At 40.6% G+C, this 27,097-nt stretch overlaps 1 protein-coding gene across 12 annotated transcripts in view; it reads left to right on the top strand.

Moving 5' to 3' along the window:
* The window catches only part of Nin (ninein), a 121,354-nt gene that overhangs the window by 15,351 nt on the left and 78,906 nt on the right, over positions 1 to 27,097 (top strand). For 8 of the 12 annotated variants that reach the window (XR_011373096.1, XM_070027971.1, XM_070027949.1 and 5 more), the window contains 2 exons: positions 16,226 to 16,307; positions 26,706 to 26,795. Coding sequence is in view for 11 of the 12 variants with exons in the window: in XM_070027971.1 (XP_069884072.1) it covers positions 16,226 to 16,307; positions 26,706 to 26,795 (172 nt within the window). In the remaining variant the exon portion in view is untranslated. The remainder of the gene's footprint in view (positions 1 to 16,225; positions 16,308 to 26,705; positions 26,796 to 27,097) is intronic. The other 4 variants (XM_070027979.1, XM_070028037.1, XM_070028000.1 and 1 more) reach the window with 1 other exon arrangement.

Raw genomic sequence — 27,097 nt, 5'->3', positions numbered from 1 at the left:
TGGCTGTGTTTCCTGTTTTGGTGTTTCTGAAAGCCTGAGAAGACATAATGCCCCTTCCTGGCAGTTTCTTCAAGAGCTTTGTTTAGAGTCAGGGTACATGTGCGTCTTCTACTTGTCATTATGTTCACCCTTTCTTCTTCTGCCCTCATTTGGTAAACTGAAAACCAGGGAACACTTATCGATTGATTTGTTAATGACTCAATACCACCAGCTTGCCTTTTACCATTTGCTATTTGCCTGAATAATGAATACCTACGTGTTCTATAGTATGATATTTACTTAGTGAGCCAGTGATAAAAGTTAAATAGATGTATGCATATTGATTTCCCGTGGGAAGTCTCTGGTGGTGGTCCTGAGAGCAATATTGGCATGAATTAATGCAATACTGTTGAATTTGCATTTTTTATGGAACTGAATTATTCCTCAGATGATCACTGAAACTTGGCCATATGCTACTAAGATACTCTATATGGTTTATAATTGTAAATTATAAAGAAAAAATTCCTTAGAATTCTCTGGCACAATCCCAATGCTATCACCTTCATGGATATTGAGTAGAGTTCATAAATTATAAGATTGTGTTCTTTGAAAAAATTAATTAAAAAATGACACATAGTAATTGTACATTTCAGTACAGACGTGTCCTGATCAGGACAGTGCATCTGTCACCTCAGATTTGCTTGTGTTGGGAACATTCAAAAATCCTCTGTTAGGTATTTTGAAATTCTTGGTTAATTGTTGTCAACTATGATTATTCTGTAAGTTGTTTTCTTTATATTATTGCCAGTCATCTTTCTTTTCTTTAGAAGGTATTTACAGATAAACTTGGAAGGGTTAACATTTTCATGTAATAACAAAGAAGAAAAAGTAGGATGGCATCTGAATATATTCATCTGTTTGTTTCTTTTTTAAAGCTTGTATTAGGGCTGAACACTTGGCTTTTTTGCTCAGGGTGTCAGTACCACTTGAGCTACATTTCTCCTTTCTGCTTTTTTTTTGGTTGGTTGTGGGGCTAGAACTCAGGGCCTGGGTGCTGTCCCTGAGCTCTTTAGCTCAAGGCTAGCACTCTACCACTTTGAGCCACTTTGAGTAGTTAATTGGAGATAAGACTCTCAAGGGGACTTTCATGTCCAGCTGGCTTCAAATTGTGATCCTAAGATCTCAGCCTCTGGAGTAGCTAGGATTATAGACATGAGCCGCCAGCACCTTTCTGTTTGTCTACTTTCTGTTTGTTTGTTTTTTGTTTTTTGTTTTTTTTTTGCTGGTTAATTGAAAATAAGAGTCTCATAGACTTTCCTTCCCAGGCTAGATCTCAGCCTCCTGAGTAGCTAGGATTGTAGGTGTGAGCCACTGATGCTTGGCTTCTTTTGTCTTTTAAATGAAGTGTTTTCACAAGCTCCTTCTCTTTTTTTGTTAGAAATTAGGACATACGATCATTACCTTGGTTTTGTACAACTCAGGAGCTTGCGCTTGCTAGGCAGGTGCTCTTAATACCTGAGCCATGTCCGTAGCCCTTTTAGCTGTAGTTATGGTTTTTTGTTTTTGTTTTTGTTTGTTTTTACCTGTAGTAGGGATTGAACTCAGGACTAGGGCTCTGTTCCTGAGCTTTTTGCTCAAGGTTAGAGCTACCACTTTGAGCCATAACTCCACTTCCAGTTTTCAGGTGTTTAATTAGAGATTAGGATCTCACAGACTTCCTCAGATCTCAGCTTTCTGAGTAGCTAGGATTGCAGGTGTGAGCCTGGCATGTAGGTTTTGTTTGTTTGTTTTTGAATCAGGTCTTTCTATACACCTCCTTCACTGGCCTGAATTGCAATTCTTCCTGTTTTATAGTTCCCACAGAACTGGGATGGGATGTTGTGCCCCACCATGCTCGTTGTTTATTTCTTTTTTTGGGGGGGGGTCTGGTCGTGGGGCCTGAACTCTGGGCCTGGGCCCTGTCCCTCAGCTCTTCAGCTCAAGGCCAGCGCTCTACCACTTGAGCCACAGTGACACTTCCGGCTTTTTTCTTTTTGCTTATGTGGTGCTGAGGAATCGAACCCAGGGCCTCATGCATGCAAGGCAAGCGCTCTACCAGTGAGCCACCTTCCCAGCCCATCGTTGTTTATTTCTTGAGATAGGGTCTTGTTTGTTTTGTTTTTTCCCATGACTGGCCTTGAACCACAGTACTCCTGAACTCTACAACCTGAGTACCTAGATTACAGAGCCACCATGCCCACTCTGTTCAGCTTTCCTTATGTCATATGTCACTTTTGAGACAAGATCTTCCCTGATATTGTGAGGGTTTCATTCCTGTGTTCTTCAATATGAATTTGGAGACCAAGCTACCTCATGTTCTTGGTACTCTTTACCAAGGGGATGAGTCACATGGCATCAGACGTATGATTGGCCTCCATAGTCCCCTAGGTATTGGGACATGGGACATTCAAGACACTCCAGATATTCTGGCATGGAGTTTTGATAGTTGTACAGATATGTAATTTGGCTCAGCTTTCTGCCTTTCAAAGTACTTGGAGTTTTTTTTTTTTTTTAATAAATGTCATGATTGATTTCAAATGGTGGATTTGCCTTTTTGTTTTCAATTCATTAAGTTCTTTCAGGGTTCTTTTCCCTTATCCATATTTACTCATTTGAAGAGTAAACCAGAAATAGAGAATTTTTTTTTGCAGTGACTGTTTGGACTTGTGCTCTGTGTGTACAATTGTACTTGATCATTAAATACTGCCTATTTATAGCTACCACAGGATCAGCAATCATTGATGGAAGCCTTTCTGACCTACTGCAGGGGCTGGCATCCTCTAAAATATCTGACCATTTGCTTTAGCTCCCTGTTTAACTAGCACAGATAATCTATAATGGTGAGGATTGTTGGTTGTTTTTTTTTTTTTTTTAATTCTTTTGTTGGTCTTGTGAGTTTGGGTAAGTTATTATTCTCTAAAAGTCTGGTTCTGCATTTATAGAAAAGATCTTTTTTTTCTTTGTATCAGTCCTAGGGCTTGAACTCAAGCCTGAAAACTGTCCCTTAGCTTTCTCACTCAAGGTTGCTGTTCTATAACTTGAACAACAGCTCTACTTCTTGCTTTTTTGGGGGTGGTTAATTGGAGATAAAGAGTCTCATGGACCCTTCTGTCCAGGCTGGCTTCGAACTTCAGTCTTCAGACTGAAGTTTAGGATTATAGGCATGAGCCACTAGTACTCAGCTAGAAAAGACCTCCAATTCTTACTTCTATTCTCTATACAGTGGGTAGAGGTTGTATAGAGAGGGGCTGTATGGCCATTTTCTCTTCTGCCTGCTTTATTTCAGAAATGCCCATCTCCTTTGCTAAAATTTCTTTGTCAGGAATGCTCATTGGATTGTGGCAATATTCTAATGATCCTTTTGTGAGCAGCTTTTTATCTGCACAGAGGAAACTTAATGTTCTTTGGTGTCTATCACAGCTATGAGTCATCAGAGATCATCTATATGAAATGACTCGTAGCACCTGCAAAGGCTTGTTCAAGGTCAGACGACTCATTTGAGGCAGTGCCAGACTGCGGTAATGGAGTTCCCAGTTCTTGCATTGAATGCATGTGTTCATACTTTCTTCAGACTCCAAGAATACAAAAATAAATCTCGGGCTGGGATGTAGCTCAGTGGCAAAGTGCTTGCCTAGCAAGTATGACATCCTGGGTTCGAGCCTCAGTACCAAAAAAGAAAAGACAAAAAATAAATAAATAAATCTCATTCTCCATCTCTCTCCAAACACCACTACCTCCGCCCTCTCCAGGAGCAAGAACACACAGAGAGACAGTAGACTGTTAGAGTTCAATCTTTGAAGTCAGACCTGGGTTGAAGTACTCTAGCCATTCTTCAGTCCTGTGGGTATGCCATCTTAAACACTCTGAACGTCAGTTTCTTCATCTGAACAAAATATGACATCTCTTTTACAACATCGTGATGAGGATTGATAAGATTGTACACACCAAACAGCCTTTGATACATTAACTCTTCATGTCTCACTGGGTGCCCAGAATGGGTCTTTGAGAAGCAGTGACATCAGTATGGATTCAGTATGTTAGAGGAGAGAATAGATTTGCTAGAAGTCTTTTGTGTGGTTGGGTTTTGCATCCATTTCCGTCCTTAGGCAAGACCTTGTGGATGAGTCTTGAAGTATACCTTCATATAGTTGCTATAGTTTTGAATGATCCACCTTTTAAAATGCTCTTGGCCTCTATGCTGTCAACAGTATGAGTCCCAAGCTACAATAACCCAAATGCTTTATTTAGAATGAAACATTTTCATAACTGGGTCTTTCATTATGAAACTAGATTTCTTTGTTGGATGATGTCATCCCTGCTTGTGCATAATGTTTGACCATATTTGTGTGTGTGTGTGTGTGTGTGTGTGTGTGTGTGTGTGTGTGTTGTACTGTTTGCTTGAACTCAGGACCTGAGCACTGTCTCATAATTGTTTTTTTACTCAAGGCTGATGCTCTTCCCCTTGAGCCACAGCTCTACTTTTAGCTTTTTGCTGGTTAATTAGAGATGAGTGTCACACTTTCTTGCATAGGCTAACTGAACCATGATCCTCAGATCTCAGCCTCCTCAGTAGCTAGACATAAGCTGTTGGCACCCAGCTTGTCTATTGGCCTTTGCTGAGTCATTTCATCCAGCACTTAATGTTGTAAAGACTCTTAATGATTTCCTTTTGTATTAATAGATGCCATCCCACTAATGTTAATGGCAGTTGTGTTACTTAAGAAGCTCACCTCTGGGCTGGGAAGGTGGCTCAGTGTTAGAGTGCTTGCCTTGCATGCATGAAGCCCTGGGTTCGATTCCTCGGCACCGCATAAGCAAAAAGAAAAAAAGCCAGAAGTGGCGCGGTGGCTCAAGTGGTAGAGTGCTAGCCTTGAGCTGAAGAGGTGAGGGACAGCGCCCACGCCCAGAGTTCAGGCCCCATGACCGGACCCCCCCACCCCCCAAAAAAAGAAGCTCACCTCTTTACCTCCTTAAGCACTGGCTGAAATTCTCTCACCTTGGGTCTGTTCTAAGTACTTAATGCCTGTGCATGTAGAAACTCTATACTTTTGATCTCCATGATTACATGAGGTGATTTTGTTCAACATTAGGTTCTTCATTCTACTTCCTATGTAGAAATGGCATTTTAAAGTAATGCCTAAACACACATTCTCTCTCTCACTTTTTTCCAGGGAGGCAAATGTGTTTCTCTAAAAGCATTCATATGAAATGTGGAGGGGAAAAGGGAAAAGGTAAATTCTATTAAGGAGTAGTGACACAGGACAAAAAATATCAGACTTGACTAGTTTTCCTGTTAATTTCATGTAAATGTAATGTGTGTTTTAGTCATGTAATTTTCCAACTGCATCCAATTGCCCTTTGAGGCATACAAGATATAAGGATTCTATAAAATGAATGGCAGCAATTATTATTCAAATGAGGGGGTACCAACCAGAGTATGTACAACCCAGAGCTTGATTTCTGGTGAGATTTAGTTGCTTTGTGTATTTATGGAGATTTCTAAGTTTTTTTTTTTAACATAATACTCAAGCTCCCTTGGAGAAGAAGAATAGCACTAAAAATTTTTAGTTGCTGAACATAGTCAGCTCGCTCTCTTCTTCTTCATGATTCTTCACAATAGAGGGTATTTACCAGGGTTTTGCTTCTGAGTTGAGCCCTAGGGACTTTTCTACCACATCAGTATTCATGAGCATTGATGGAAAATAGCAGTCACCTGCCTCAGCCAGAGCTATCTCCTTGAATCAGAGATGTAGCTTTTACTACTGTTTAAATCCCAGAGCCCAGAGTCTCCATAGCCTTGTAAGAAGGAAACAGAGATTAATACAGACTTCCAGCTGTTCCAGTTGTTTTGATCAGCTGCTGAATGGTGTCTGGACTTCAGGTCTTTTTGTTGTTGTTGTTGTCTTGAGAAAAGAGACCTTCAACTAGATAGATATTAAGATTATGAAGAAAGCCTGAGTTAATCATCATGTAGATACCACTTTACCACCCCCCCCCCACAGCCTTGCCAAATTGAGGCTGATTTACTATAGAAGCTTTAAACTCTGCTTGTGAATACCTTAGAGAAGTCAGTGTCCCAAAGTGGTCCCTATTTCCCACCCTGCCCACTGGCCAGGTAGGACCTGCTGATTTATCAGAGGCCCCTGCCAGCTTCTTTTCTCTCCTTTAAGGTGCTTAGTAGATTCTATGTTGTAGTTAACTAATACAGTTTTTTTTTCCTTCCTCCACAGTCCACTCCTACTTTCTAGAATATAAAGTGTGGCTGATAAAGTCCTCAGAGCAGAGGTTGTATGTCTTCTTGTTCACATGTCCACCTATCTAGTGCCTTCCACCCAGTGTATGCTATGTATCTGGGACTGGAGGTGGAGTCCAGGGCTGCACTGCAGAGCAGGGGGCTTCCCTGAGAGATCAGATTGAGGGTGAAGAGTGCTTTGATCAGGCACAGTGGCTGGAAGAGCCCCACCAGAGACTCAGTTCTCTCAGTAACCCTATCATGTCCATGGCCATGTGGCCTTGAACAAGACACACACCTTCTCTGGGCTACTAGCTCCTCAATTAACTTTAGTATCTCTGCTTTGACTGTCTCATGTGGATGTTGTAAGATGCAGATGACAGAAAAATCTAAGAGAGGATGAACCTCAGGACTACCCCCATTCACTAGATAAGAATTGCATCTGTTATCTCTGGTTATGGCAGACAGACTAAGAGAAGATATCTATTGGGGATTCACAAATACATTTATAAGTTGTATACTACTAAAGAATATATTAAACATAATTAGATTGTCTTTGATCACTTAAAATCTTGGTCTATGAGCTTTTCTTCTGTAGCAGAAGGATCCCTCAGGATTTGCTTAGCAGTGTACAACCCCCGTCTGTTAGTTTTTTATTTTTTATTGTTGTTATAATGGTGATGTACAGAGGGGTTACAGTTACATAGGTTCTGTTAGATTTTAAGTATGTAGATGTAACTTTTTTTTTTTTGGGTCCGGTCGTGGGGCCTGAACTCTGGGCCCGGGCGCTGTCCTTCAGCTTTACAGCTCAAGGCTAGCACTCTACCACTTGAGCCACAGTGCCACTTCCGGCTTTTTTCTTATGTAGTGCTAAGGAATCGAACCCAGGGCCTCGAGCATGCAAGGCAAGTGCTCTACCACTGAGCCACCTTCCCAGCCCTTGATGTCAACTTTTTAAGACATTTTTTAAATTAAACCTAAAAAAATTGGTGGATTTTTTTTTTATTTGTTTGATTTTTAGCAGTACTGGGGATTGAACTCAGTGCCTAGTATTTGCCAGACAGGTACTCTACCACTTGAGCCAATTTACCAGCTCTTTTTATGTTAGTTATTTTGGAGATAAGGTCTTGATTTCTGCCTGGACCAGCCTAGACTATGATCCTTCTATTTATGTTTCCTCGTGTTGCTAGCATGACAAGCATGTGCCACAGTGCCCAGCTCTGGTGTTTCCCCATAGCTTGATGCAGCTGTGTAGTTGGGATACAAGCTGGGATTGCAGGCACACGATTGCATCCTGCATCCTGCCATTGGATGAGTTGGAATCTTATGGTGAAATCTGTGCCTCCCAAGAAGCTAAGACTTGAGCCATTATGGTCATTTTACAAATAACTTTTTTTTTTTTTGGTCAGTCGGTCTGGACCTGGGCACTGGAGTACTCTACCACTTGAGCCACAGTGCCACTTCCACTTTTCTAGTAGTTTATTGGAGATAAGAGTCTTTCCTGCCTGGGCTGGCTTTGAACCATGATCCTCAGATGTCAGTCTCCTGAGTAGCTAGGATTACAGGCGTGAGCCACTGACGCCCAGCTTAAAATTACTTTTAAAACATAAAAACATTGTATGTCACTTTGTTTGAAGAGGGGTAATTCATGTCTCCTCTCCAATAGAGGTATCAAACGCTGCTTCTTTTTTTCTTTTAAAAGTATACATTAGCTATACAAGGGAGGATTTTGTTGTGACATTTTTATGCATGTGTAAAGTATATTCCAATCAATCTCCCCACACCTGTCACTCTCCCTGTTCCTGATCTAATGTAATTTCAACAGCTTTTATTGCTCTATTTTCATACATGCAAAATATCTATTTTGACCATATTCATTCTCATTTACCCTGTTAGCACAGCCCTCTCCAGCTAGTACCACCCCACCCCCAACAGCCCATTTCTTTCCCTGCAGTCTAAACCCCTATTGATCAACAGCTTTCATCCAGGTTTTTTATGCTGTTTTCATCTATACCTGGCATGTATTACAAAATTATTCACTATCTTTCTTTTTTCCTTTCCCCATCTCCTCCTAAGTAGTCTCCCCTTAGACTCACATTTTGTGTTGATTTGTTTATATAATTATATGTATAGGTGTGTGTGTATATATATATATCAATACATAAACAATATAATAAAACAATACCTTGTTTTTTCAGTTCAAGTTGGTTCATTCAATATGATGTCCTCCAATTCCAATCATTTTCTTGCAGATGACATGATTTCATTTTTCCTTATGACTGTGTTCTATCCAGGAGTATACATATACCACACCTTCTTTATCCATTGCCCTGTTACTCTATTGATTCCATTGTTAGGCTGTTATGAACAGAGCTGCTTCAAACTTCAGTTCTCAGATCTCAGCCTCTTAATTAGTTAGGAATATAGGTATGAACCACCAGTGCCTGGCTATTGTTTGTTTTCTTGAGAAATGCCATTCTTTTTTTTTTTTTTTATTGTAGAGATACTATACAGAGGGTTACAGTTACATGAGTGAGGTAATGAGTACACTTCCACTTCCTCTTGAACATTGTTACCCCCTCCATTGTTTTCCCCCTACCATCCCCTCCCTCCCTCCCTTCCCCAAGGTTCTTTTTTTTTTTTTTTTTGATCGTGATTAAGTGATTACTTAATTTCCGGAAATTCACAGTATTGTGGAATAATGATGCTCATTTAAAGTCACAAGTTCATTCTAACTTTCCTGGAGCAAATTGTCTATCACAGTCTGTAATATATAACGGTGCTCATATGTTATATACCATATATGTGATCAGCAGCATGGGGATATTTAGTAGTGGTTCAACCAGATGAGTGGGAGTTCTTTGTTTCTTAAGTCCTGTTAGTTTTGTCATATCACCTAACATTTTGGATTCGTCATCCACTTATGAGGGAGACCATGTACTGTTTGTCTCTTTGTTCTTGGCTTACCTCGCTCAACATGATTCCTTCTAGCTCCATCCATTTCCCTGCAAATGCCATTATTTTGTCATTTCTAATGGCTGCATAATATTCCATTGTGTATAGATACCACAATTTTTGGATCCATTCATCTGTGGTGGGGCATCTAGGTTGTTTCCATATCCTAGCTATTGCGAACAGTGCTGCAATAAACATGGAGGTGCACGTGTCCTTGTATATTGGTTCCTGTTGTTCAGGGGAGAAATGCCATTCTTAATGAGGTAAAATGTAATCTTAATATGATTTTGATTTATGTTTCCTTTGTGGCTAAAGATGATGAACATTCCTTATATTAGGTATCCATTAGCCATTTACATTTCTTGTGAGAAATGTCTGTTTAGTCCATTTGCCCATTTATTAGTTGGATTATTTGTCCTTTTGCTCCTTTTTTTTAGTTCTTTGTATATTCTAGATGTTAATCCTTATCTGTTTAATGGCAGGTGAAGACTTTCTCCTATTTTATGGCTTTCATGATTGTTTTACTGGGCAAAGCATCTTTAGAGTGATATGACCCCATTTGTCAAAATTTGTTCCCATTCTCTGGGCAGCTGGTTTTCTATTTACAGAATATTTGTCCTTATTGACAATTTTCACTGAAATTCTTTTGTATAATTTGAAGTCTATATTGTGATACATCTAGCAGTTCTCTTGTTACCTAGAATTACTTTCATTCTTTGGAGTCTTTTATGTTTTCATTTGAACTGTTGCATTGATTGCTCTAATTCTGTAAAGAATGTTGGGGCTTTGATGAGTATTGCATCAAATCTGTAGATTACTTTTGGCAGTATGGCCACTCTTTTCTTTTCTTATTGTTATTGTAAAGGTGATATATAAAGGGGTTACAGTTACATAAGTCAGGTAATATATTTCTTTTTCAAGTGTTACCTCTTCCCTCCTTTTCTCCCAGTTTTTCCCTCCCAGCTCCTTCTCCCCCACAAGTTGTATAGTTATTTTCAACATTTTCAATAGTATTTTCAATACTCAGTGTCTAGTGAGTATCACTGCTGCATTTGTTCACCCTTTGTCCCACTATTTCTGTGCTTCCTCTTACCTTCCCCCAAACAGATAAATTTACATATAACACAAAATGTACAGAAACCAAAAATAGTGACAAAGGAGGGAAAATAAAACAAAAAAAGAAAAATAACCAAAAGCTCTTGTTTCTGTTTCTTGGAGTTCATTTCGATAAGCATCATTTTGTATGAGCATATGCACATAGCTACTGAGCCTTTGTGATACTCTCCTAAGAATATATCCCTATGGTCTCAATATGTGAAAATTTAGAGTCCTATTTAATTTATCATGTCCAAGTATATTTTTTGTCTTTTATTACCCATTGTGTTTACTTGTAGGTTAATAGGCACATTCTATTTACAACAAATGAGGGAAACCAAGCAACCTACATTTTTTGGGTCTGTCCTACTTTGCTTAATATAATTTTCCCAAGACTTTCCATTCCTACAAATGGTACAATATCATTTCTTCTAATGGAAGCATAGAATTCTGTTGTGTATATAAACACAAAACATTTGCTTGATTCATTCACCTGCGGAGGGGCATCTGGGTTGATTCCATACCTTGGCTTAGTAAACAATTCTGCAGTGAAGATGGTTGTGCTGGTAGTTTTTGTGTGGCCTTGTTTGTGTTCTATTGGATAAATGCCCAGGAGTAGAATTGCTGGATCATAGGGAAGCTCTGTGTTTTTTCTTTTGAGGAACCTCCATACTGCTTTCCAGAGTGGTTGAACAAGTTTACATTCCCACCAACAGTGGAGTAGTGTTCCCTTTTGGCTACATCCCCACCAGCATCGGTTATTGTTAACTTTCTTGATAATGGCCATTCTAACTGGGGTGAGATGGAATCAGTGTTGTTTTCCATTTGTATTTCTTTTATGGCCAGAGATGTTGAACATTTCTTCATGTGTCTATTGGACAGTCTTAATTTTTCTTCTTAGAAGTCTCTCTTTTTAAAAAAAAGTCTCTCTTAAAGTCTTTAGTCTATTTATCAATTGGGTTGTTTCTTTGAGGGTTTATTTGGGGGGGGTAAGTTTTTTAGTATATTTTTAGATACGAGGCCCTTGTTTGATGCATAGCTAGTAAAAAAAAATCTCCTCCCATTCTGTGGGCTAGCTATGTCCTTTGCGTATGGCCATTTTTACAAGACTAATTCTGCTTATCAATGAGCATGGAAGGGCTTTCCATCTTCTGATGTCTTCTTCATTTCCTATGTTCAAGGTTTCATGGTTTTCCTTGTAGCAGTCTGTCAGCTAGTTAATATCTTGGTATGTTATTATGTGTGTGGCCATTGTGAATGGAATTCTGTTTCTGATTTCTTTTTCCTCAGATTCACTGTTGGTATATGGAAAAGCTACTGATTTTTGAGTATTATTTTTATATCCTGCTACCTTTTCAAAGCTATTTATCAGTTCTAGAAGTATTTTGGTGGTGTCTGTAGGTCAATTAACTATAGGATATCAGCAAACAGAGATAATTTTTTCTTCTTTCCCTACTTGAATTCCTTTTATTTCTTTCTCCTGCCTTATTGCTCTGGCTAGAAATCCTAGTGCCATATTGAATAAGAGTGAGAATGGACTATCCCTTGTCCCCTGACTTTAGAAGGTGTGATTTTACTTTTCCCTATTTAATATGATATTGGCTATAGATTTATTAAATTCACATACATCCCTTTTATGACTAGTTGAGTTTTGTACATACTCTTTAGCTGTGCTGTCCTTTATTCGTTGCCTCTGATCTGCAGTGGGCTGGGAAGCAACACAAGCAAGCAGAATAGGAATGAAGAGATCCTGACTTGGTCCTGCGGTATTTTCTGTGGTGAGAGTGTCTGGACTCTACGAGGCCTGCTCCAGTCTTGGACTTCATTTGCTGTTTACCTCATTGTTGGCTGTGCTCTGGATATTTGAGGCTATGAGATTCCAGGCTGCCATACTAATGATGTGGATTCCATCTCAAATGCCTCTGACTTGGTTATATTTTATTGAAGGGAGAGTCAGGCCTCATGGGAAGCCTTGGGAGTTGACTGGAAGTATTTCCCAATTATAGAACTCTCTGTCACTCATCAAGGAGAATAAAACATAGGAATGTAGATATCCTGGCAACCTTCACAACTACTACCCATTGAACTGAATTGTCAGGACCAGAGTCTGAAGGGCTTAACAAAACTTCAACCTGTAGAAAACTCAGGAGAGACTTTCAAAATCAGGTATAATGGATTTGAAATTCTCAAGACAAATGCCTTCCTTTTGTAGCAGGAGTCTCATCGTTTTATAACTGCGAAAAGAGGAGACAGATTTTGTTCATGCCCCTCTGCAAATAATCTAAGGAAGCCCCAGAACATGAAGTTGAGATCTCTCTGTACAGCTCACCAGAGCACTTTCTCTTGATTCTGAGAAATTCCTCAGATCTTTGAGGTAGATAGATCTCCAGACTGCCTACTGCCACCCCATCACTACTGGGCTGTCTCAGTCACTTCCATGGCCAGCTGCTCTCCTTCAAAATATAGCCCAGTTTCTCTGTAAAGGTGGTAGGAACAGTCACTCACTCCATTATTGTACATGTTAGTATTAACTACCATTTGTGGGGTATCAAGATTCTTTACATAATGTTTGTTTTATTTCATTAGGAAGACAGGTATTATAAAATGGGCTGGGCCCAGGTAACTCACACCTGAAATCCTAGCTACCCAGGAGACTGAGATGTGAGGATCACAGTTCAAAGCCAGGCTGGGCTGAAAAGTACTTGTGAGACTCTTATCTCCAATTAACCTCTCAAAAACCAGAAGTGGCACTGTGGCTCAAGTGGTAGAATGATATCCTTGAGCACAAAAAGGCTCAGGGACAGCACCCAGGCCCTGAATTCAAGCTGCACAGAATTGACAAAAAAAAAAAAAATTATGAAATGGTAAGTGGAGGTGTGACTCAAGTGGCTGAGCACCAGACTTGAGTGAAAAATCTGTGAGAGTCCCTAGGCCCTAAGTTCAAGTCCCAGTCCCAGTATATAAAATAAATGAATTGAAACATGAAATGCATTCAGTATTCTTAGCACAGCATCTGCCTAACTCCCTGAGATATTTAGCTCCCTGACAGCTGGGTTATTTTGTCACTGTCATTACCTGCTGTGTTACCAGAGCCTAGAACAATGCCTGACACATAATATTGCTCAATAAACATTTGTGGAATGAGCCATACTTATCATTTGCTAGATATCCCCATTGTAACCGGTAGGCAAATTAAAGCTCAGAGAGGTCTAACAAGTTGGCCAACAGAAAGTGAGTGGCAGAGCCCTGTTAGGACCTTGCCTTGCAGGCTTAGAACCTGTGTGTGACCTCACGGTGTCTCTGCTGCCTGCTCAGAGGAGAAAGAATGGTTGTGGTAGCAATTGGGCCTGAGTATGTACGAGTAGGTATGTGATGCTTGTACCTTGGCTAATGGGGAGATGGCCTTGGCTATGTTAACAGAAGCTTGTGTCTAAGCCAGGACTACAGATTCCTCCCTCCTAGCAGTTTTGAGATGATTTGTGAAATTCTAATTACCACTGCTTTCATGTCTATAATTGTTTTTTTTGTTTTTTGGGGTTTTTTTGTCGGCCGTGGGGCTTGAACTCTGGGCCTGGGCACTGTCCCTGTGCTCTTCAGCCCAAGGCGAGAGCTCTACCACTTGAGCCACAGCGCCACTTCCGGTTTTTCTTGTGGTTTATTAATTTTTGGGGGGGGGTCCGGTCGAGGGGCCTGAACTCTGGGCCTGGGCACTGTCCCTCAGCTCTTCAGCTCAAGGCTAGTGCTCTACCACTTGAGCCACAGCGCCACTTCCGGCTTTTTTTCTTTTTGCTTATATGGTGCTGAGGAATCGAACCCAGGGACTTAGGCATGCAAGGCAAGCGCTCTACCACTGAGCCACCTTCCCAACCTTCATGACTATAATTGTTTAACCCTTTCATGGATTGTACTTTCCTGTCTCATAGCAGATGCCCTATCTCTCCTGAGAGGTTCCTGCTCTGGTTCCTTCTATTATGTTGATTTTTATCTTGAAATTTGTTAAAGGGTAGATCAGAAATGTTCTCCCCCCACCCCTCTCCCTCCCCCCCCCCCCCCGCCACACATGGTAACTATAAGAGATGCTGGGTATGTTGATTAGCTTGATTGTGGGTCATGCACAGCAAAGTATCAAATTGTAAATGGTAAGTATATGTAATTTAATTTTTTTATGAAGAAAACATCCACCAGGCGCTGGTGGCTCATGCTTGTAATCCTAGCTACTCAGGAGGCTGAGATTTGAGGTTAGCAGTTCAAAGCCAGCCTGAGCAGGAGAGTCTGTGAGACTCTCATCTCCAGCTAACCACCAGAAAACCAGAAGTGGCTCTGTGGCTCAAGTGATAGGGCACTTGCCTTGAGCTGAAGAGCTCAGGGACAGCGCCCAGGTCCAGAATTCAATCCCCATGACTGACAAAAAAAAAAAAGAAAAGGAAGGAAGGAAGGAAGGAAGGAAGGAAGGAAGGAAGGAAGGAAGGAAGGAAGGAAGGAGAGAAAGAAAGAAAGACAGACAAAAAGGCAGAAAACATCTACATGATCTCAAGTAATATGATTTGGGGAAATAATTTCAATGTGTCAAAATGAATGTGAAGAGACCACATATACTTTGTGAGAGTAGGGTAAATTATATGATTTTTTTCTCTCCATTGTTTAGATAGTAATATTTATGGCTTTTCCAAATTTTATTTGTCACCTATATTCAAGCCTCTAGGCAGTGTTTTAGAATGACATCCAGAAAGAGCCCTAGCAGCACACTACACATTTAGAAACTTTGATTTTGTGTTTGCCTATGGGGTTCTGTTTAAATAGGTTCCATATTATCAAACTGGAATTGTGGTAAGAGGAAATACTATTTTACACCCCCCCACACCGTCTTACAGTAAGATCACATAAATCAAAATTGTACAACTCTACTTATGTATACTGGATATACTTGAGTATTAGATATTCTTGGATATTTCATAAAGAAAACTGTTAACCATTTGTGTGTATGTGTGTGTGCGCGTGCGTGCCAGCCAGCCAGTGTGCATGCCAGTGTGTGCCAGTGCCAATACTGGGGCTTGAACTTAGCCTGCGTACTGTTTTGAACTTTTGTGCTCAAAGGTAAACACTCTACCACTTGAACTACAGCTTTATTTCCAGTTTGTTGGTGGTTTATTGGACATAAGAGTCTCATGGACTTTCCCAGGCTGATTGTGAACCATGATCTTCAGATCTTAGCCCTCTGAGTAGCTAGGATTATAGGTGTGAGCCAAAGGAGCCCAGCTATTTTGCCCAATTTTGATCATTTTCTGAAATAAATTCATTTTTTGTCCATTTCAGTCTAAATAATTATAATTTTATGAATTCATGACAATATATCACAAGATTCTTTTATCTGTTGTATTTGGTATTGATTTTCACTTGTTTATAGACTCATAGGGACCTTGAGAGATAAATATTGTATACTTACCTCAGGCAAAACCTTATTCCAGTTATTCTCAAAGGAGAACCTCTCTCTTCTAGAATGTCTTAAGAAATGAAAGTATCTGCAGAGTACCAAGAGAAGATTTTTTGGGAAGATTTAGGAAGATTTTTCTAGTAACTAACCTACCATCTTACTCTTCTGATCAGAAAAATGAAAAGAATAAGGGTTCAAATGTTTCTTTTTTCCTGAGTTTATAAAAAGAGTCTTGGAATATAGCTTTTCTCCATAGGAGCTGGATAAATATTCATTCTGATATAAACACTAACGTGTTGATGGCACTGGATGTCAAAAATGATCAGCCCATTTTCCCTTTTGTGTTTTAGAGAAAAGAAGGAAAGCAGAGCTCACCTGGGTGATTTACTTCAAAGCTATCAGGGTGGGACCAAATGGTTCTGGTACTTTGTAAATACATTTGTGTTCTTAGAGCTTCAGGAATGATTTCACATTTATTTCTAATTGTTTTTTAGGTGCATTTTGATCAATTTAAAGAAGCATTAATACTTATATTGTCTAGAACGCTGTCCAATGAAGAGCACTTTCAAGAACCAGGTAAGGGTGTTAACTTTTCTATGTTCCTCCTTAAAAGTTGTCTAGGGGAGGACTGGAAGTGGGGCTTAATGATAGAGCCCTTTCTAGCTGACTTGAGACCTTAGGTTCAGTCTTGGCACTGCAAACAAGAAAATATTTTTTTAAGTCTGAAAAATTGTCCAAGGGAAAATATGGAGACCTGGAAGCATGTCTGTGAAGGATTTGGGACATCTGCCTTTCACAGATTGAGTGGTTATTTCCAGAGACTTCTCTCTCAGTATTATCATAAAAGCCTTGCAGCTGTTACACATAAAATACAGCAGTGTATTGTGGAAAAAGTAATTGGATTGTTCCAAGGCAATATGTCAGATGGTGTGGCAATAACTCACCCTAGGAATGAGCACAATAAAGCTTAGGGCTGGCCCCTGCATCCTCGTTTCCTCTGTATGTGGAAGCACATGATGTGGGGAAATTTTTCTCCTGGAAGAAGAAGGTGGTCAATTGAGACAATTCCTTTTAGTCCACGTCTGCTGTAGACCTGACCCCATGATATTATGACCATCTGCCCTTCGTACTCTAGTGATAGTTCTTTGAAGATCATATAGTTGGTTTTAATTTCCAGTGCTTAGAAGAAGACAGCATATGGTAAGCATTCAGTGAATGTTATGAGATGAAAAGGTTTCATACTATGCTTCATCAATTTTTTGGAGCACTATACACTACAAGACATGATTAGTGTGTGTCTGTGTGTCTGTGTGTTTTTGTACTGAGGCTTGTATTCAGGGCTTCGTGCTCTTGTCTTTTTCTCTCAAGGTTGGTGCTCTACTAGAGCCACATTTCCATTTCCAGATTTTGGTGGTTAATTGGAGATAAGACTTTTTTGTCAGGGTTGGCTTCAAACCATGATCTGCAGATTGCAGCCTTCTGAGTAGCTAGGATTACAGGTGAGAGCCATCAGCTGAGTAGCTAGGATTACAAGCGTGAGCCACCAGCACTTGGCTTATGTATTTCCAAATTTTTTGGCCAAATATAAAGTTCCATTGATTATAAAATTATAAAATATATTCTAATTTCTGTGTAAACAAATCTGGCATTTAGGTGTGTGCCTTCAAATCAAGGGATTAAGGGGAAGTTTAAACACTGCAGAAATTTTTATTACACTACAGATGTGTTTATTAAATCAGTGGTCATGGAGAGAGGTACAAATTCACTCTAAAGGAACAAAAGGAAAGTCTAGAGTGTTTAAACTTTCCTATCTTGAGTATAATAAAATTATATGATTGTATGAGTTTTTCCAAACTGTACATTATACATGACATGTATAAAATTTATTCTGAGTTATACCTCCACAAACCTGACTAAAATAAAAGAGTAGCAGGCCAGGTACCAGTGACCTGTAATCCTAGCTACTCATAGTCTGAGATCTGAGGATCACGATTCAAAGCCAGCCCATGCAGGAAAGTCTGTGAAACTCTTACCTTCAACTAACCACCAAAGAAGCTGAAAGTAGAGTTGTGGCTCAGCTAGCCTTGAGCACAAAAGCTTAGAGACAGTACCTAGGCTGAGCTCAAACCTCAGGACCAGCAACCAAAAAAAAAAAAAAAAAGAAAAGAAAAAGAAAAAAAGTAAAGAAAAAATGAGACAGAGAAAGAACATTAAAAACTACAGCTGAGTTTGAGACAAGAGAAATCAGGAACATTTTGTGACTACAGGAATGGTTCAGTGTGACCAATTTAGACAAAACACAGATGGGAACTCATTTGTAATCTTCACTGCTCATCTAGTTCTGTGTTATACATCCTGAAATGTTCCAGGTTTGGGTCAGATGTCTCAACATTTCTTTCAACAGTATTTTGGGTTCTGATTGAGTCTCCATTTTCTGCTAATGGCAACCACCCTTAAGAAGTTTATGCTTGGGGCTGGCTGGGAAGGTAGCTCAGCGGTAGAGTGCATGCCTTGCAAGCATGAGGCCCTGGGTTCGATTCCTCAGCACCATATAAACAGAAAAAGCCGGAAGTGGCGCTGTGGCTCAGTGGTAGAGCACTAGCCTTGAGCTGAAGAGCTGAGGGACAGCGCCCAGACCCAGAGTTAAGGCCCCATGACCGGCAAAAAAAAAAAAAAAAAGAAGTTTATGCTTAACTCTGAGCCTTGCCAGAGCTCCCAGAATCCCTCAATGAGCCCCAGGGAAAGAAGTTATTGTATTTTTTCATACTAATAGTAGAATTTCCATAGGTGACCATTCCTGGGACATAGACCTTTATAATCTGTGGGAACTTGCATTTGATTGGTATTTTTACCTTTTTTAGTGTGTCTGTCATCTTGATAATAATTACACAAGGTTTAGGGACCCTGAGTGAGTGATGAGAATACCACACTGGGCTTACTGTGAGCATAGGAAATAGACAAACATTCCGTGTCCTTCCATGTCTGACATTGTGCTTTTGAGTAGATTTGGAAGACTCAGCCCTGCCATGACTTCACTGGTTTCTTTTGCTGCCCTTTCTTCAAATCTTGTCCTATCACCTGTAAGAAAAATGTCAAAATAAAGAGACAGAGTGCTGTTGTCCACAGATGTAGAGACACCCCCTGGAGTTGTGCAGGAGGGTAAGCTAAACAATAGCTAGGTGAGTTTAGGAGCAACCAGGAAACAAGTCGATAAACCTAGCTCCAGATGGTGTCTTCATAGTCAGCTATAGGCTTCAGGGCCGTTCAACACAGACTAGAATTTGGACTAGCCTTCCAGGATAGCACATAGAAGGAATTTTTACAGTTTATCTGTGAGTCCTGTCCTTTGGGTAGACTATACCAAATCTGTGTCAGAACTACCCTAAATCAGGGTCATGTCACAGCAGTATACTTATTGAAAGCATTTGGGTTAGCATTTAAGTGACTTCCCTAACATTGGTCCTGGAAAGATAAAAAAAAAAAATCTTCTGGGTCTTAAGAGTGTTTTATCTGTTATATAGCATGAGTCAGCCCCTCCTCCGTCATTCCCTGTTTTATTCTGAGCATTTCTGCTTTGTCTGTTTTTTTGCCCATCTCCCTCCTGGCCTCTCCAGTTGTTCATGGTGACTGAGTCATTCTTTCCACTCAAACATTCTTCTCCTCATTTTAAATCTGACCTCTCCACTCCCTCAACTCAACTGGGTTGGGTAGGCAGGAACAGAGGGAGAATGGTCAGGACTCAAACATAGTATACTGGAAGGCCACCTGAACTCATCACCCCCCCTCCCCCTCTCCCTCTCCATCTCCCTCTCCCCCTCCCCCTTCCCCTTTAGAGATGGAAGAACTCTGCTGATTTACCAAAGCACAAATTGAGACCTCAAGAATGGCAGAACATGTCATCCTAGTTCCTTAGGAGCCTCAGAGTAGGAAGATTGAAGTTTGAGGCCATCATGGAAAGAAAAGTTAGTGAGACTCCCTTCTCAATTGATAGCTGAGCTCAGTGGCATGAACCTGCCATCCCAAGCTACTAGGAAGCTTAGATTGAGAGGATTGTAGTGCCACCAAGACTATCTCCACAGAAGGGAAAGTGGACATGGTGGTGCCCATCTGAAATCTCAGTGACCACAGGAAGCCTAAAAATAGGAAAATCATGGTTCAGATATTTGCTCAGGTGTGTGTTTGGGCCAAAATTTAGACTCTCTTCTAACAACAACCAGTGGAACACAGGGCTAAGATATGACTCAAAGTCTCACACCAATCTAAGAAGCACAAGCCCTAGTATTGCAAAAAGGAGGGAGGAGGAGGGGGTCAAAAAAGGGCAGAGGTCTCACAGATATTGGCTGAGGAGATTGCTAACACTGTCATCCAGGGATGCAGAAGGCTTAGTTCTAAGCTGTCTTACCCAAATGATGAGCCAGTCCTTAGCTATGATAGTATGGCCCAGAGACTTACAAAGCAGCCAGACGAAGCAGTAAATGCTTAAAAGCAGCTGTGCCTAGTGGTTGGTAACAGAGTTGCCAGTGTCCTTCCCATTCTTGGGCTATTTAGTATTTAACTCATCTTTTACTACAGGGAACCAGGTGTGTGGTGTTTGTTTGTTTGTTTTGGATTGCCCTTTGAGATCAGGGGTAGACCTGGAGAAAAGAAGTTACCTTAAAACCATAGCAGACAAAAAAAGCTGGGAGAGCTATTGAAACAGAGAGACTCCTGATTTGCTAATTTTGTAAGATCAGCTATCAGGTATACTACCAAGCTATAGTACATGGTCAGTTTGATAGGATAGAAAGGAACATAACTAAGGAGTAAAGAAATACTGACAGTGTCTCTTTAATGATATGACCTTTTATGTTATGCCTCTGTGGTCTTTCATCAGTTCATAGCTAAAAGTGGATGTGTTGTGTTGGCCAGGCACCGATGGCACACAGTATAGCTAGTACTCCTAGCTACTTAGATGGTTTGTAGCTAGCCTCGGTCAGAAAGTCCATGGAACTCTTATTTCCAGTTAATGAGCAAAAAGCCAGAAGTGGAGCTGTGGTTCATTCAAGTGGTAGAGTACCAGCCTTGACAAAAGAGCTAAAAGACTGCTCCCAGACCCTGAGTTTAAGCCCCAGTACCCTTCCCCAAATAGTGGTTGTGTTGGAAAATACTTAAAATCCCTTCTGCTCCAAGATTCAATTTTGTTGTCTCCTAATATCTAAATGACATTATCTAAACCTGTGAAAAAAGTAGCTTTGTATCTCTGTAAGATATTACCCAATTAAAAAATTATTTACCTACCATAAATTGACACTCTAAAGTATTCTAATGACGAATACTTATTATATCCCATGCTTTCCTATTCTTCTACTAAGAGGCAGTTGTATATAAGTAATATGAAAGCAAAGTTCTAGTGGGATGTGAGAGAATCTGAAATGAAGTCATCATTTCCATAGCCCTGTATTTTGCCATGTATATTAACTATTATGAAGCAACGTTTCTGAATTCTTAACTGAAAGGGTATAGGTGGACTAGACAGATTCTTTTCAGCATCTTTTTAACTCCGTATTGCGATCCTAAGACCCCTTGAGGTTCTTCTTAACCCCCTTAAAAATCAACACTACCACTAACACAATGAAAAATACTGAAATTCAGATAAGGGCTAGAAAGTGGATTGGGAATCATTGTAAATTGCCAGTGGCATAACTCTCTCCTATCTCCCTATGCAGTTTAATTTTCATATGACTTTTCTGTAATAAGAAACAAATCATTTGCTATTTATTCAATTTGTGATGGCTTTGAATGATTGAATTCCTGTCTTGGAAAGGTTGGCAAAGTCTCTAAGCTATGTAACATCCGTATGCTGGCAGCATCCAGTCTCCAGAGATTTTATTTCCCTCATTTGATGCATCTTACATTAGATTTCAGTTGTATAGTAGCTACCAGCATAGCATAGATATGGCTTATTGGAAAGGTCTTTCCTTGGTTTATCAGAAGGGAAAAACTTGCATTTAGAAAAGCCAACTCATTAGGAAAGCAGCCTAAGCATTGTTTTGATGTAGATGATTGTTTTATCTAATAGGCATCCCAAATTCCAGGAACCACTCCAGCTGTACTTACTTTCCTTATGCCTTGAAGCCGTAACTGTAACGAACACATGCTAATGTACAATGAAGTAGGTTCTGTGGCCCAGCATTGGACTAGATTCTGATTTGCAATAATTAAAGACTTGTATTTGCAAGTACATCCAGAGGCCTTGGGCCAGGCTCTCAAGTCTCACTGGGGTCTTGTTAGAGATTTTATGCACAGGTTGCCCAAGAAGCTTGTTCGGTGTTCTTTCTCTGGCTGAATAAGATAAGTAAGAGCTTAGACCCTGTCCTCTTCGTGTCCATGAAATGTTAATAATGAGGACCAAAAATTTCCTCCAAAAGTTAAAAGCAAAACAAACCATCAGTACCACCAACAACAATAAAAGAGGTGTTAAGAGTGTGTTTATAAGCTCATAGAATTGGAGGCATGGATGCCTGCTGATCATCCTGTCAAATCATAGAACTTTTAGAATCCCATGTGAGGGCCCATGAAGTATGATAATGTATTTGACTAGTCAACACTATTCTCAGATTTTATGTTATATAGATAAATATAAATAAGCATAAAGATGTGCATGAAAGGGCACTTAGTTCAGTTATGGGGATATGTTTGTGTAGCAAGTGAAAAAAATGGCAGTGTATCCATGCACAAACTTAATGATATTTCTGTATAATCAAAGACTGTACAGACCTAAGCAACTCATAAGCTATGCTTTAGAAGATTACTTATTGTTAGGATAATCTTACTAAGGATACAAAGCAGTCTTTAAAAATACATGTTTGTAGCCGGGCACCGGTGGCTCACGCTTGTAATCCTAGTTACTCAGGAGGCTAAGATCTGAGGATCCTGGTTCAAAGCCAGCCTGGGCAGGAAAGTCCGTGAGACTCTTATCTCCAACAAACCTCTAGAAAACCGGAAGTGGCGCTGTGGCTCAAGCGGTAGAGCGCTCTTCTTGAGCTGAAGAGCTGAGGGACAGCGCCCAAGCCCAGAGTTCAAGCCCCACAACCAACCAAAAAAAAAAATGTTTGTATCCAAGAAATATTCATAGTATTTAAAATTAAATAGTGTTGGTGACAATTTTAGTAATGGATCAGTTTACTTGAGAGTTGTATCTATTTTATTTCAGTTACCACACAGAGGTGTGAAGGTGGTAGTTTTCTACAGGAAGTCTCGGAGAATGGGTATGTCCACTGATGAAGGGGAAGACTAAGAAGGAGGAGGAAAGTAGGACAAACACAAGATCAAGATGAGGCCACCTCCAGTTTCTGTGGTGACCAACTGGATACTGTCATTAAACATTTGCCAGTGACCTCATCTCTTACACAAACTGGGGTTGAGGGAATCTGTTGTATGCTTGCAGCCTGTGACGCTTTTCCTGATGTTGCTTTCCCAGTGTTAGGTGCCTCTCCCTGGCTTTATGGCCTTGGCTACCAGTGGCTCCACAGGAATCAGATAGACTATGGCAGAAGCTCCTAGGACAGGACCTTTGGAGCAGACCACAATCTTGCTTAAACTGCCACTTGACCACTTGAGCCACATCTCCATTTCTGGCTTTTTACTGGTTAACTGGTGATCAAAGTCTCATGGACCTTGTTGCTTGGGCTGGCTTCAAACCTCAATCTTCTTCAAACCTCAGTCTTCTGGGTCACTAAAATTACAGGCATGAGCCGCCAGCACCTGGCTTTCAGTTTCTCTTTTGGGACAGATAAGAAGTAAAGAATGAGTAAATGGGTTTTAACTTCTAAGATGAAAATGGATAGTTTGTTTAGCTTTTCTTTTTTCTCCCTCAGATGTGGGGCCTGAACTCTGAGCCTGGGCGCTTCCCTCAGCTCTTCAGCTCAAGGCTAGTGCTCTATCACTTGAACCACAGCGCCACTTCCAGCCTTTTCTGCTTATGTGGTGCTGAGGAATCGAACCCAGGGCCTCATGCATGCAAGGCAAGCACTCTACCACTGAGCCACCTTCCCAGCCCCTTGTTTAGCTTTTGAATTCCCTGATTGGCTGTTTCCCCCACCTGCTGTATAGGACCTGTCAGTTTCTTCCATATAATGCTAGCATCCTTGTGGGATTGACTCAGGTTTCTCTTTTGTCCCTTGTTGATGTGGTCTATGGCCATCTATGGTCTCTGCCATCTAAGCTAGGTGAGGTAGCCTGCCTCAATGCCATCTTACAGTACTTGCTGTGCCTTAAAATAAGCTCTCATGGAACTCTAGAAGACTGGCCAGGCTCATCTGCTTTCTTTTAAAGTGTGTGTGTGTGTGTGTGTGTGTGTGTGTGTGTGTGTTCATCTGCTTTCTTTTAAAGTGTGTGTGTGTGTGTGTGTGTGTGTGTGTGTGTGTGTGTGTGTGTGTGTGATGTGCACCAATCCTGGGGCTTGAACTCAGAGCCTAGGTGTATCCCTGAGCTTTTTTTTTTTCTCCAAAACTAGCACTCTACCACTTGAGCCACCACTCCATTTTCAGCTTTCTTAGTGGTTAATTAAAGGTAAGAGTATCACAGACTTTGTTGCCCAAGCTGGCTTTGAACCCTGATCCTCAGATCTTAGGCTCCAGAGTCACTAGGATTGCAGGTGTGAGTCATCGGGACCCTGTTCTATTTGTGTTTTTATGTCATGATGCCAAGCAAGAGAAATGGAAAATGGGAAAAAAAAAAAAGAGATGACTCAGAATTGACACACTCTAGACAAAATCATAAATGTATGTCCAAGGAATTAAAAGACCAAAACCAGGACAGTTTATATCACTGGCATTTCCCATCTCTTTTTGGGCTCATGATTGAAATAGTTAATGTGACATAAGTAGTTTCATTGCTTAATAAACCTAGTAACCCCATATTATCTGCCATAGGTAAATTTGCCCCAGAATGAAACCGAAAAAAATATGCTATGCAGTAAGCCTCCCTTAATTTGCTATTTATTAGATGTAGGAAATAATTTCTCCCCATATCCTAATACTAGGGCTTGAACTCAGGGCTTCATGCTTGCTTAGCTGGTTCTTTGCCACTTGAATCATGTCTCCAGCCTTCCTTTTTGCTGCTTCTTGTGGAGTGTAGCCAACTCATCTGTATAGATTCACCTCAAACCACAATCCTCCAGATCTCAACCTCCCTTGTAGCTAGTATTACAGGAACAGGCCACCAGCACCAGCTTTCCTGTGGTTTTGACCCAGCACTGTTTAAAAAAAAGAATCCCATGCATGTATTACATTGCTCAGCTGACATGGAAGCATGTCCTCAGTCCCTCATTAATGCATAGCATGATCTATGGGAGTGTTTCCCTGTCTTTATTTTACGAAAATCTGCCTCCCAGAAAGCAATTAGTGCCCAAAAACAAAACAAAAGGCACCATGCTTAATTAAAGTGATAAAGTGAAATTTTGAGATTTGTTGCAATGTAGCAGAAGTTGGGCAGTATTGTGGGAAAAACAAATCAAGTATCTGTAGTACAGTACTGATCTCTGCATCCTGAGCATGTGTGGTTTTTCCTCAAGGATGGTCTCCTTGGAAACATAACTATGGATAACAAAGGTCTACTGAATGGAGCTATCTATGTTCATGAAATAAATTAACTTGGCCTCTGGCTGCCATTTTGCAGCACTTCCTTTGGAGACAGGAAGAAAGGAGGGAAGCATTCTTTAATGTGAAAGTTGAAGAATAGCCCTCCTATTGGTGGGCTGCTGCTGTCCACTGGAAAGCCTTGCTTGAAATTTATAACAAGAATCACAGTTCTCAAGTGCTTAACATGACAGTGGCTATTGGCCATGAGTGTTCTCTCTTCCTGATTTAGGTAAATTCATTGATAATGACGCTGTGAATGAAAGAGGGATGTGTGAGTGTATATTTGTAGGCAGACACCTTCCAGGGTGAGTGTGTAACTATTTCTAAATGGTATGATAAATTTAATTCTTTTTTTTTTCCAGTCCTGGGGCTTGAACTCAGGGCCTAGGCACTGTGCCTGAGCATCTTTTGCTCAAGGTTAGCACTCGATCATTTGAGGCACAGTACCTATTTCCTGCTTTCTGTTTAGGTGATACTGAGGAATCGAACCCAGGGCTTCATGCATGCTAAGCAAGCACTCTGCCACTAAGCCACATCCCCAGCTCTGATAAATTTAATTCTTGATTCCATGCATTCTTTGGGAGATCCCATGTTTCTTGTGGGTGTTAATATCAAGACTAAAAAGTAAAAAAAAAAAAAATAAAAAGAATAAAAAGTTCACTCATAGATATTGAATGTCAGATTTTTGATATATTAAAATCAGCTGAAAATTTGTTTCTATAATAAGATAGAATGTGAAAGACTTTAAGTTACTGGCCATGGAAAAATAAGGAAATGGGGCTGGGAAGATGGCTCAGTAGTAGAGAGTTTGCCTTGCATGCAAGATGCCCTGGGTTCGATTCCTCAGCACCACATAAGCAGAAAAAGCCAGAAGTGGTGCTGTCACTCAAGTGGTAGAGCGCTAGCCTTGAGCTGAAGAGCTGAGGGACAGCATCCAGGCCCAGAGTTCAGGCCCCATGACAAAAAAAAAGAAAAGAAAAGAAAGAAAGGAAGGAAGCACTGCTCCCTACATTGCGTGGGGGTGGTTAGTGGGAAATAACTGGGGAACCATTTCATCCGCAGGTAAGTTTAGGACTAGATCACAGAAGGGACTTTTAGGACCATTGCTTCGTCCCCCTCCTTCTTTTCATCTCAAGGACAATTTCCACAGGAGCTCCCTTGCCAATTCCGTCCCCAGGACATGAATTCATTCTCCTGCTGGGAAAATCTCATGGTCAAGTTTCCAAAGCTATGTTATCTTTCTAATCCTTCCCAAGCCCCACAGCCACTGATGATATGTCCTGTTATCTGTCGTGAAAATTTAAGACTACCTAATAAATTAAGGATGGTTCTGCATTGCCTCTTATCTGACTAGCATCTGTGGGTGTCAGCTGCCAACAAGTAGCTCGGGTGTCCGTGCCGCTCCTGGATACCCACAAGCTGACACATGCACTTCTGATGAAAGGTACCTTCAAATGTGCATGCCGTTTTCAATGTAAATTGTGAATGCTTAAACATTTCCTGTAAGAGAATCGCTCGACCTAACCAAATGACTTGGCTGTGACTTTCAAAAAAAAAAAAAAAAAAAAAGCTGGGTATAAATATCGCTGGAGATTGCAAAGCTAGCACAAATGCTTCACTCTGAGTTTTTCCTGGGCATTTGCAGAATGCTTCTGGACACATTTGGAACTATCATGAAATCTGAGCTTGTACCAGGAGAAGAGCCTGGGGTGGGGGGCACTAGCCTCCTGGGATGTTGTAAAATAA

This window comes from Dipodomys merriami, unplaced genomic scaffold (genome assembly GCF_024711535.1).
Source record: "Dipodomys merriami isolate MVZ:Mamm:240054 unplaced genomic scaffold, mDipMer1.0.p SCAF_1, whole genome shotgun sequence".
In the NCBI taxonomy this organism is placed as follows: domain Eukaryota; kingdom Metazoa; phylum Chordata; class Mammalia; order Rodentia; family Heteromyidae; genus Dipodomys; species Dipodomys merriami.
This window is presented reverse-complemented; position numbering and strand designations above follow the sequence as displayed.